The sequence below is a fragment of the Doryrhamphus excisus genome, chromosome 19 (genome assembly GCF_030265055.1).
Source record: "Doryrhamphus excisus isolate RoL2022-K1 chromosome 19, RoL_Dexc_1.0, whole genome shotgun sequence".
Lineage (NCBI taxonomy): Eukaryota > Metazoa > Chordata > Actinopteri > Syngnathiformes > Syngnathidae > Doryrhamphus > Doryrhamphus excisus.
The window spans coordinates 1139842-1153200 of record NC_080484.1 but is presented as its reverse complement, the minus strand read 5'-3'; the positions used below and the strand labels follow the sequence as shown (position 1 = coordinate 1153200).

At 35.3% G+C, this 13359-nt stretch overlaps 1 protein-coding gene across 1 annotated transcript in view; it reads right to left on the bottom strand.

The window, feature by feature from the left end:
* The window catches only part of grin3ba (glutamate receptor, ionotropic, N-methyl-D-aspartate 3Ba), a 171461-nt gene extending 170226 nt beyond the window's left edge, over positions 1-1235 (bottom strand). Inside the window, exon 1 of the mRNA XM_058056516.1 lies at positions 250-1235. Coding sequence (XP_057912499.1) covers positions 250-822 — 573 coding nt within the window. The 5' untranslated portion in view covers positions 823-1235. The remainder of the gene's footprint in view (positions 1-249) is intronic.
* Between the last annotated feature and the right edge of the window lie 12124 nt (positions 1236-13359).

Below are 13359 nucleotides of genomic sequence, written 5' to 3'. Positions count from 1 at the left end.
ATGCATGTTAGGCCCTGCAGGGTTTACTTGGCCATAAAATGTGTACTTATTGTGTACTTATTGTGTACTTATTTACAGGTAAAAGTGTTCACACTAACATTCCACAACCAGCCTATGACAGCATTAAAGCCACATGTGTACTTATTGTGTACTTATTGTATACTTATTTACAGGTAAAGGTGTCGACCCCATCGTTCCACAAGCAGCCCGTAAAAAGAACCCATCAGCCGGCCACAGGCACGCACATACCTCGGTGACGAGGGGCTCCGTGTCCTCCAGGATGGAGACGAAGGGGATCTCCAGAAAAGAGGAGAGGAACTCCACCTGGACGAGCTCCTCCGCGGAGCGAGGGAAGGCGAGCACGGCGGAGACCTCCCGGACCACCAGCTCCCGACAAGCGCACCCGGACAGCGACACCGGGTCCCAGCCGGCCGGCGAGCGAGCCACCATGTCCAGGCTGAGGTTGTAGGGGAGCAGCGGCGGGGTTCGGGACGGGTTGCTGGTGGTGCCGGTGCCGGCGGAGGAGTCGGACGCTCCGCTTTGGTGCCGGAGGCTAGCTAGGGCGCGGTTGAGCGCGTTCTGTATCCGGGCCGGCTGGCGGGCGGGCAGCAGCGCGCCCAGGCGCACGGTGTGTCCTATCCGGGCGAGGATGCGGCACGACGGCGGGGGCAGCGGGCACGGCTCCGGGGACGACGGGGCTCCGGCGAGGAGCAGCAGCAGCAGCAGCAGCAGCAGCGGCGGCGGCAAAGCTCCGGCGGGGAGGAAGGACAGCGGTCTCCCGGGGGCGAGGCGGTAGCTCCGGAGTCCGGAGAGGGGCGCCATGCTGCAGCTCCGAGACGCGACGCAGGAGGACTGGGCTCCGCTCTGCGGGAGATGGCATAGCTCGCTCTGGCTCCCGGCTCCTCCGCTTTACCGGGACTTGATCCTTGTTTCTCCTCTTCCTCCTGGTTGTGTCAGTCTTCCGCATGGGTCTCCATGGGGGAGCTTCTCGCCTCCTCGAACTTGGTCTGGAATTGGACACCGAAGGACGCGCATTGGAGCCTCGGAGCTTCTTCTTCTTCTTCTTCTTCTTCTTCTTCTTCGTCCTCCTCCTCCTGCTGGATAAGGCACACCAGCTGTGTGCGTGCGTGTGAGCGTGCGTGTGTGTGTGTCCTCCCGCCCGCCAATAATGTAACCTCTCACGGAGTCGATGCCTCCTGGTGAATTTTAATGACACAATTCCACTTCCGCTTGTCCTCGTCCCTTCATGTCATTTGACGTGTCTTCATTCGGGCTTCTTCTCTAATAATAACATGTTGTCTGCTTCGGGAATCCATTTGGACAAACAATAAAGCCCCCCCCCCCCCCCCCCCACTCCCCCCCCCCCCATCCCGAATTAGAAATTCATTAACCCCGTTTTGATTATTGCTTTGCGTTTCGCTGGGAATGGTTTTCCTGGTGCTTAAGTGCTGCTGGAAACTGGAATAACGGTTCCGTTTAAGGTCAGGTGACACCATTTCAAACATTAACACACTTTTCAGAGGGGGGGGGGGGTATTCACAGGTGGGCAAGACCGTAGAAATTTAGCAAAAGGAAAGTCTGTTTAAATTAGTAAGGCAGCAATGGAAGTAATGGTAATGGTAATGGTAATGGTAATGGTAATGGTAATGGTAATGGTAATGGTAATGGTAATGGTAATGGTAATGGTTTAATTTCATTAGAACATGCATCAGATTCCAATTGAGTGCATCCCATAATCAGTTCCCAGTTCCACATGTCCAAAAGGAGTAGGAAGAAGCAAAGCTTATTAAATCCTACCCCTCCATCTGGCACTTTTACAATCAGTAACTCTTACATTTGTTCACTTCCTGCTTTCCTAATATAATTTTTTTAATTACATTTTTGGTAATCTTTTCATTAAAAAATTTAATTTAATTTAATTTAATTTAATTTAATTTAATTTAATTTAATTTAATTTAATTTAATCCATCTGGTACTTTTACAATCAGTAACCGTTACATTTGTTCACCTCCTGCTTTCCTATTATAGTTTAAGTTTTTTTAATTAAAAAAAAGAATCTTTAAATTCAATTTTTTTTAAAATTTAATTTAATTTAATCCATCTGGTACTTTTACCATCAGTAACAGTTACATTTGTTCACTTCCTGCTTTCCTAATATAGTTTAAGTTTTTTAAATTAATTTTTAAAAAAATATTTTAATTTAAAAAATAATTTAATTTCATTTAATTTCATTTAATTTCATTTAATTTCATCCATCTGGTACTTTTACAATCAGTAACCATTACATTTGTTCACTTCCTGCTTTCCTATTATAGTTTAAGTTTTTTTAATTCATTTATTTTTGTAATCTTTTAATTTAAAAAAATATTACATTTTATTTTATTTTATTTTATTCATCTGATACTTTTGCAATCAGTAACTGTTACATTTGTTCACTTCCTGCTTTCCGTAATACAGTTTAAGGTTTTTTATTTATTTTTTATTTTTATTTTTTTGTTGTTGAATTTTTTAAATTTTGTAAGTTTTTTGTCCCGTACCAAAGTACGACGGAAGCTTTGTTTCTGTGGAGCTAAAGACCTGCCTCACGGTCCCTACTTCTTCTTTAGCATTTTAGCTGAACCCAAACTCTTATTCAGGCGGAACTGAATACAGATTCACTCTGGATTCACCCCAAATATACAACATGAGATACTATATGATGTACTTTATGAAAAGCAACTAATGTTGATCCAATAGAATTTGACAAGTTGCGTAAAAAGATGATGTGTAAAAAGAATGTCAAAGGTGGAGTCGGATTGGATGGTGTTTAACCTTTGACCTTTCAGCTGTGAGATGCTGGAAAAGGTGAACATTGATCTTGAATGTGACCTTTGGAAAGGGAGTATGACCCCACTATGCTTGTAGTACTGGTGGTATATAGTATTACCACATTGTAGCCTATTGACTTTGCAGGCGATATTCACGTAGTTGCATTTGTACTATTGATTAAAAGCAAGGACACGTTTTAAAACAACCAAAGCTTCAAAGCGTCGAGGAAGTACTTTGTGTACCGTATACTACACAGGCCCATCCTTTGTGAGATTAAGTACTTTCACGCCGGCTGCCAGGTTGGCCGCCTTAACGCTGATGGTCGCTTCGCATGCCAAAATATTGTGCTGAGATTTATATTCCCTACTTTGCTACACCTACCCTACCTACCTACCTACCTACCTACCTACCTACTGCATGGGACAGCTTTTCCTTTTCAGCACCACGGACAGCGGCCAGTGCAATAAAGCAGAGCTGGAGGGTGGCATGCTAATTTGGGAGAGGGGCTGTCTCCTCCCTTATTGTGTGTGTGTGTGTGTGTGTGTGCACGTGTGTGTGTGCACGTGTGTGTGTGTGTGTCCTCTTGAGTCACGAGAGCGGAACATGAAGTCTGCACAGCTGCTGGCGATTCTTGGGCGGTTCACCAAGATATGTGATGTTTTCATCTACGTGGGTTTGCTCATGCACTACTTCCTGTCTGGATTGTAGTATTTTTTTATAGTAAAATACAGTATTTATTTACATTTTATTAACTCTATAGGCAATGTTTAAATTAAAGCTGATATAAGTAAAAAAAAAAAAATCCTGTTCTATGGCTATCATCACTTTTTTCTGCATCATCATCACCGGTATACTTCAGTGGTGGTATCATTAAAATACACAAACACTTAAACTTGTGTTATCGTCACCAGTATCTCTAACCATTACAAGGACGAAAATACTGGCTGTGGCTGTAGGCAACCTCCAGATGTATTTTTTTTTTACTTCACAAGATTCACCGACCTCTACGTGCACTTTAAAAATGTTGTAACTCAAATCTTCCAAACCTAAAAGTCGGCTGCTAAGTTCAATTCATCTGTTTTCTATGCCGCTTATCGTCACAGGGTATGCTGGAGCCTATCCCAGCTGTCTTTGAGTGAAAGGCGGGGTACACCCTGGACTGGTCACCAGCCAATCACAGGGCTGCTAAGTTGAATACATAGATTTGTACATTCTGTTATATTGACCATGTTGGATTTCAAGAAAAGTAGTTTTATTTTATTTTATTTTATTTTATTTTATTTTATTTTATTTTATTTTATTTTATTTTATTTTATTTTATTTTATTTTATTTTATTTTATTTTATTTTATTTTATTTTATTTTATTTTATTCATCTGGTACTTTTACAATCAGTAACCGTTACATTTGTTCACTTCCTGCTTTCCTAATATAGTTTAAGTTTTTTTAATGAATTCTTTTTAATCTTTTATTTTTTTTAAATTTAATTTCATTTAATATCATTTAATTTCATTTAATGTCATTTAATGTCATTTAATTTCATTTAATTTCATTTAATTTAATCCATCTGGTACTTTTATAATCAGTAACCATTACATTTGTTCACTTCCTGCTTTCCTATTATAGTTTAAGTTTTTTAATTTAAATATTTTTTAAATCTTTTAATTAAAAAAAAATAATTTTATTTAATTTTTTTTAATTCAATCCATCTGGTACTTTTACAATCAGTAACCGTTACATTTGTTCACTTCCTGCTTTCCTAGTATAGTTTAAGTTTTTTTAATTACATTTTTTTAATCTTTTCATTTTTTAATAATTTAATTTAATTTAATTTAATTTAATTTAATTTAATTTAATTTAATTTAATTTAATTTAATTTAATTTAATTTAATTTAATTTAATTTAATTTAATTTAATTTAATTTAATTTAATTTAATTTAATTTAATTTAATCCACCTGGTACCTTTACCATCTATGTTGGATTTCAAGAATAGCTACTAAAATATGCTTTTAAAGAGATTATGTAATTAATAATCGGTTAATAATCGGTTACGTAATTGAAATACTCAAAACCAAAATGCCAACAGCTTGGTTGAATATGAAGGTTATTTTTATATTCTGCGATTTTTACCAGCTTAGATATCAAGAAAAGCTTCAAAAATATACTTTGAAAGAGCTTTTGTGACGTTATTTTTATATATTAAATATAGTAAATTATACTTTGTATTTTTTTCACAAGATTCATCTACCTCTACGTGCACTTTAAAAATAGTGCAGTTCTACTATTTTTACTATTTTTCTACTACTACTAGTTCATACGTGCTACACTTCCTGTGCTGTTGTTTACAATGAAGTCATCACCGTTATTAAGCAGTTTGCTATGTAGCGCTATTACAACACTGGTTCTGTTTGCTGCTGATTCCCAATTTGATATTGATATTGGGATGGTATCAGCAAAAAAAATAAAAAATCAACATCGGGTTATATCGACTTGCATCTAAAAGAGGTTGATTACAGACACGCCCTGGACTGATTGTTAGCATGACAGCTGGCTAATATTCATCAATTCAGTATGAATTCTGATTCTATGCCCTTTTTTGGAGTTACTTCCTGTTCTGTTTTGTCTGTTTCAATTTGCCTTAACTTCCCTGCGTCTTTACACCTCAATCTCATTTCATGTTTGATTATTTAGTTCCGCCTTTGGCAGCTTTAGAGTTGTGGCGTTGTGCTTTCCTCGTGATGCAAGCCCGTCTGTGCTGGATTCGTGCTGCTGCACTGCAGCGTTTATAAGATACTTATGTACGTTTCACCTGCAATCACCGGGGTTCGATGCCGCAACATCGCAAACCAAAAACTTAACACTCCGCACGAAGCCGCTCAAGTCATTAGCTAAAACAGGAAAAAGTACAGTATGTATGACATGGGTCTCAAACACGCGGCCCGCGGGCCGAATGTGGCCCGCAGGACACTACTTTGAGGCCCCCGCCTTGATATGAAAGTTTAATGTTAGTTTGATATGGATGCTGTATGGTATCATGTACCCAGAAAAAAAATATTACTTTTGATTCATGTTCATGTTAAAGGTTAAATAACTGTTAATAGTTATCCTCCCTATCCGTGTGGAAGTGGTAAGTTTTTGGCTATTTCAATTGAAAGGAAATAACTTGAAGGCTACCGTTTAGGTGGCTAGCTCTCTAGTTTGCAAGTTAGCATGTGTCTCGAGACCCTGCGGTTGCGCAATATGTTGTAAATAAACGAAACGCACGGAACATTCCAGATGATTTTAACCAGGGGTCTCAAACACGTGGCCCGCGGGCCGAATGTGGCCCGCAGGACACTACTTTGAGGCCCCCGCCTTGATATGAAAGTTTAATGTTATTTGATATGGATGCTGTATGGTATCATGTACCCAGAAAAAATGATTACGTTTGATTAATGTTCATGTTAAAGGTTAAATAACTGTTAATAGTTATCCTCCCTATCCGTGTGGAAGTGGTAAGTTTTTGGCTATTTAAGTTGAAAGGAAATAACTTGAAGGCTACCGTTTAGGTGGCTAGCTCTCTAGTTTGCGAGTTAGCATGTGTCTCGAGACCCTGCAGTTGCGCAATATGTTGTAAATAAAAAGAGTATAAATGTGACTATAGTCGTGTTTTGTCATGTCTACAGGGCTCTAATAATGCTAAATCTAAAATCTAAAAATCGGAACCAAAGCACTGAAAAAGTTTGTATATTTTTCTGTTTTTAATAAATACGTTTTTTTTTTTTGTTTTTTTTTTGGAAAACCTTCCTTGCCCAGACCCTAGCTCCAGTGGCCCCCAGGTAAATTGAGTTTGAGACCCCTGATGTAAGATATGTTAATATCACCTCAATATCAGTATCATCCAGTATTCAGTCATATTGGAAATATATACTTCTGGAAGGCACTATAACTTATCCTTTCCACTTTCTCATGCACTCCATATCATTATTAAAGTTGAAAAGTGTAACATCTCGCTTCCCTGATATCCCCAAAATGATCACGTCTCATATCTGGACTGGGAACGTCTTGGTCGCCTCCCAGTGCAACTGGAAGAGACTCTACTGAGACTGCTGCCCATGCGACCCAGACCCGGACCCGGACCCGGACCCGGAAGAAAATGGATAGATGGATTGATGGATATCAAGTGAAAAAGTTTCCTTTTATTGATTTCCAAGATGACAAAGATTTCAACCTTGGTGGAGGTCCACTGATCGCTCATCGCTTGTCACCTCCGGCGTTGCTTCAAACCGTACTGTTTGTCTACACAAACACACACACAAACACACACAAACACACACAAACACACACACAGGAAATCATTTCACAGTCTGCCGAGCGACCCCGGTGTGTGTGATCCCAGCCCCGCTTTTAGTGACAAATCTGGGACAGTTTTGGCAAAAAGATGTGCTTTTCTTTCCCGGGTTCTTTCTCTGCTCCTGTTCCACTTGCTCGACGTCCTGCAGCCAAAAGGTGGAGGAGAAGCAACAGCGGCGTATTTGTATGTCAGACCCAAAAGCAGCCGCATTAATCTTGCATGGATCCAAACACACACACAGATTGAACTATCGAAGCAAGGTATTACAGTAGTATAATAGTATAAATATATGCTCTATGCTGTCGTGAAATATTATAGGCCGCAGTCACGTTTATTACAGGGTGCAGCCATTACAGGTTTATTACAGGCTGCTATAACACAAATGTCAATGGGCTGTTCAAAGGTTCATATTGAGTCGTTCACACGATCCTGACTCCATTATGTAGACAAATGTATTGGGACACCAACCTTTTTGTCATATCACAAAAAAGTAGAATGTAGGAAAACGCAAAAAAATTATATTATGCTATTTTTACCACCTTATATTTCAGGAAAAGCTTCTAAAATATACTTAAATATACCCAAACCTAAAATTCCAAGTTCCATCCATCGATTTTCTATGCCGCTTATCGTCGTATCGAGGGTCGTAGGGATGCTAGAGCCTATCCCAGCTGTCTTCAAGTGAAAGGCGGTGTACATTCTGTTATATTGACCATGTTGGATTTCAAGAATAGCTACTAAAATATGCTTTTAAAGAGATTTTGTGGCATTTTAGGTTACGTAATTGAAATATTCCAAACCAAGCTGTTGGCAGTTTGGTTGAATATTGGTTGAATATTGTTTGAATATTTACATTCTGCAATGTTTACCAGCTTAGATTTCAAGAAAAGCTTCTAAAATATACTTAAATATACCCAAACCTAAAATTCCAAGTTCCATCCATCAATTTTCTATGCCGCTTATCGTAGTATCGAGGGTCATAGGGATGCTAGAGCCTATCCCAGCTGTCTTCAAGTGAAAGGCGGCGTACATTCTGTTATATTGACCATGTTGGATTTCAAGAATAGCTACTAAAATATGCTTTTAAAGAGATTTTGTGACATTTTAGGTTACGTAATAGAAATATTCCAAACCAAAATGCCAACAGCTTGGTTGAATATTGGTTGAATATTTATATACTGCAATGTTTACCAGCTTAGATTTCAAGAAAAGCTTCTAAAATATACTTAAATATACCCAAACCTAAAATTCCAAGTTCCATCCATCAATTTTCTATGCCGCTTATCATCGTATCGAGGGTCGTAGGGATGCTAGAGCCTATCCCAGCTGTCTTCAAGTGAAAGGCGGCGTACATTCTGTTATATTGACCATGTTGGATTTCAAGAATAGCTACTAAAATATGCTTTTAAAGAGATTTTGTGACATTTTAGGTTACGTAATAGAAATATTCCAAACCAAAATGCCAACAGCTTGGTTGAATATTGGTTGAATATTTATATTATGCTATATTTACCACCTTATATTTCAGGAAAAGCTTCTAAAATATACTTAAATATACCCAAACCTAAAATTCCAAGTTCCATCCATCGATTTTCTATGCCGCTTATCGTCTTATCGAGGGTCGTAGGGATGCTAGAGCCTACCCCAGCTGTCTTCAAGTGAAAGGCGGCGTACATTCTGTTATATTGACCATGTTGGATTTCAAGAATAGCTACTAAAATATGCTTTTAAAGAGATTTTGTGACATTTTAGGTTTCGTCATTGAAATATTCAAAACCAAAATGCCAACAGCTTGGTTGAATATGAAGGTTATTTTTACATTCTGCAATGTTTACCAGCTTAGATTTCAAGAAAAGCTTCAGAAATATACTTCGAAAGAGCATTTCAAATGTACGTATGAGATGTTATTTTATATTCCGCTAAAATTTCCAGGAAATCACCTTTCGTGATATAACGCAGATATTCCAAACCAGAACTTGGTTCTGGATTCGCTCTCAGATTTTTCTCCAAAAGCTTCTAAATTATACTTTAAAAGAGCTTTTATGACATATTAAGTGATGTAACGGGAATATTCCAAACCGAAATCCTGTCAGCTAATTGGAATACTGTACTTGCATACATGGATTATTTTTATAGCCCAATATATTTACATGCCTAGATTCCAAAAAAGCTTCTAAAATATACTTCTAAAGAGCTTCCATTGCATATTAAGTGTGTGATGTAACGGAAATATTCCAAACCGAAATCCTGTCAGCTAATTTGAATACTGTACCTGCATACATGGATTATTTTTATAGCCTAATATATTTACATGCCTAGATTCCAAAAAAGCTTCTAAAATATACTTTTAAAGAGCTTCCATTGCATATTAAGTGCATGATGTAACTTAAATATTCCAAACCAAATTGCAGTCAGCTAGGTTGAATATGAAGGTTATTTTTACTTTCTGTGATGTTTACCAGCTTAGATTTCAAGAAAAGCTTCAAAAATATACTTTGAAAGAGCTTTTGAGACGTTATTTTTATATTCTGCTAAATTGATCAGCTTACATTTCCAGGAAAGCTATCACCTTTTGTGATATAACGCAAATATTTCAAAGCAGAACTTGGTTCTGTATTCTCTCTCAGCTCAGATTTTTCTCCAAAAGCTTCTAAATTATACTTTAAAAGAGCTTTCATGACATATTAAGTGATGTAACGGAAATATTCCAAACCGAAATCCTGTCAGCTAATTTGAATACTGTACCTGCATACATGGATTATTTTTATAGCCTAATATATTTACATGCCGAGATTTCAAAAAAGCTTCTAAAATATACTTCTAAAGAGCTTCCATTGCATATTAAGTGTGTGATGTAACTCAAATATTCCAAACCAAAATCCTGTCAGCTAATTTGAATACTGTACTTGCATACATGGATTATTTTTATAGCCCAATATATTTACATGCCTAGATTCCAAAAAAGCTTCTAAAATATACTTTTAAAGAGCTTCCATTGCATATTAAGTGTGTGATGTAACCCAAATATTCCAAACCAAAATGCAGTCAGCTAGGTTGAAAATGAAGGTTATTTTTACTTTCTGCGATGCTTGCCAGCTTAGATTTCAAGAAAAGCTTCAAAAATATACTTTGAAAGAGCTTTAGAGACGTTATTTATATATTCTGCTAAATTGATCAGCTTACATTTCCAGGAAAGCTATCACATTTCATGATATAACGCAGATATTCCAAACCAGAACTCGGTTTTGTATTCTCTCTCAGCTCAGCTTTTTCTCCAAAAGCTTCTAAATTATACTTTAAAAGAGCTTTTATGACATATTAAGTGATGTAACGGAAATATTCCAAACCGAAAACCTGTCAGCTAATTTGAATACTGTACCTGCATACATGGATTATTTTTATAGCCTAATATATTTACATGCCGAGATTCCAAAAAAGCTTCTAAAATATACTTATAAAGAGCTTCCATTGCATATTAAGTGTGTGATACAACTCAAATATTCCAAACCAAAATGCAGTCAGCTAGGTTGAATATGAAGGTTATTTTTACTTTCTGCGATGTTTACCAGCTTAGATTTCAAGAAAAGCTTCGAAAATATACTTTGAAAGAGCTTTTGAGACGTTATTTTTATATTCTGCTAAATTGATCAGCTTACATTTCCAGGAAAGCTATCACATTTCGTGATATAAAGCAGATATTCCAAACCAGAACTCAGCTCAGAATTTTCTCCAAAAGCTTCTAAAATATACTTATAAAGAGCTTCCATTGCATATTAAGTGCGTGATGTAACCCAAATATTCCAAACCAAAATCCTGTCAGCTAATTTCAATACTGTACCTGCATACATGGATTATTTTTATAGCCTAATATATTTACATGCCTAGATTTCAAAAAAGCTTCTAAAATATACTTTTAAAGAGCTTCCATTGCATATTAAGCGTGTGATGTAACCCAAATATTCCAAACCGAAATCCTGTCAGCTAGGTTGAATATTTGTTCTTTTATATTGACTAGCTGAGATTTCACCAAAAGCTTGTAAAAAATACTTTTAGAGTGCATTGACACTTATGTTATGTTTGATTTGGTTTTTAAAAAAATCATGCAAAAATGACATGAATGTAACAGAAAATGCATGCATGTAATATACATATATACATATATATAAAATAGTACTACGCTGCTTACAATGTAAATATGTCCAGTCCAACCTTCTGGCTTAAACACTATTCCTTTGGTTTTTGGGAATGTGTTTTAGCTGCTAAAAAAAAAAAAAAAACAATGTTACTTATTTCATGTGGCCGTTGAAGTTCAGATCTGAGTCCATTATTACGTTCAGATATCAAACCGGATTTGGTTTTAGAGAAAAAGTGTCAAGGTGACTGATAAGACGTTCGCTTTGTTTCTGTAGGCCAAAGGCAAGGATTTCAGCTTAGTCTGACTTTAGCTGGAGAATGCTAATTTGCATCCACACGCTGATCTGGAAATCTGGAGGGCAAAAAAAAAAAAAATACAAAAATAAAGTCAAAATATTATGAGAATGAAGTCATAATTAGGAGAAGAAAATGTACAATTTACAGAAATTACAGAAAGTAGTCGGAAAATGAAGACAAAAAACAACTATAAAGTCAAAATATTTAAGAAAAAAGTTGGAAAAAGAACAATAAAAAGTCATACTTCAATGTGAATAAACTTGTAATTTTACAAGGGAAAATGTAATTTAACTAGCATAAAGTTGAAAAATTCAAAAATATATATTTTTTATGTAAAATAGGTTGCAATGAGAAAAAGTTGTAATATTATGAGAATGAAGTCATAATTAGGAGAAGAAAATGTACAATTTACAGAAATTACAGAAAGTAAGTAAGTAAGTCAGAAAATGAAGAAAAAAAAACAGCAGGAATCAAAAAACTACTATAAAGTCAAAATATTTAATAAAAAAAAGTTAGAAAAAGAACAATAAAAAGTCATACTTCAATGAGAATAAACTTGTAATATTACAAGGGAAAATGTAATTTAACTAGCATAAAGTTGAAAAATTCAAAAATATATATTTTTTAAGAAAAATAGTTTGCAATGAGAAAAAGTTCCAATATTATATGAATAAATTCATAATATTACAAAAACAAAGGAATTGGAATTGGAATATATACATTGGAAAAAAACAACTATTTAAAAGTAATTTTGTGAGAACGAGACCAAATAAAGTCAAAATATTATGAGAATGAAGTCATAATTAGGACAATAAAATGTACAATTTACAGAAATTACAGAAAGTAAGTAAGTAAGTCAGAAAATGAAGACAAAAACCAGCAGGAATCAAAAAACTACTATAAAGTCAAAATATTTTATAAAAAAAAGTTGAAAAAGAACAAGAAAAAGTCATACTTCCGTAAGAATAAACTTGTAATAATACAAGGGAAAATGTAATTTAACTAGCATAAAGTTGAAAAATTCAAAAATAAATATTTTTAAGAAAAATAGTTTGCAATGAGAAAAAGTTCTAATATTATGTGAATAAATTCATAATATTACAAAAACAAAGGAATTGGAAAATTTTAAAAAATATATACATTGGAAAAAAACAACTATTTAAAAGTAATTTTGTGAGAACAAGACCAAATAAAGTCAAAATATTATGAGAATGAAGTCATAATTAGGACAATAAAATGTACAATTTACAGAAATTACAGAAAGTAGCCGGAAAATGAAGAAAAAAACAGCAAGAATGAAAAAACAACTATAAAGTCAAAATATTTAATAAAAAAAGTTGAAAAAGAACAAGAAAAAGTCATACTTCCGTAAGAATAAACTTGTAATATTACAAGGGAAAATGTAATTTAACTAGCATAAAATTGAAAAATTCAAAAATATATATTTTTTAAGTAAAATAGGTTGCAATGAGAAAAAAGTTCTAATATTATGTGAATAAATTCATAATATTACAAAAACAAAGGAATTGGAAAATTTTTAAAAAGTATATACATTGGAAAAAAAACAACTATTTAAAAGTAATTTTGTGAGAACGAGACCAAATAAAGTCAAAATATTATGAGAATGAAGTCATAATTAGGACAATAAAATGTACAATTTACAGAAATTAAAGAAAGTAGTCAGAAAATGAAGGAAAAAAAACAGCAGGAATGAAAAAACTACTATAAAGTCAAAATATTTCAGAAAAAAAGTTGGAAAAATAACAAGAAAAAGTCATACTTCAGTG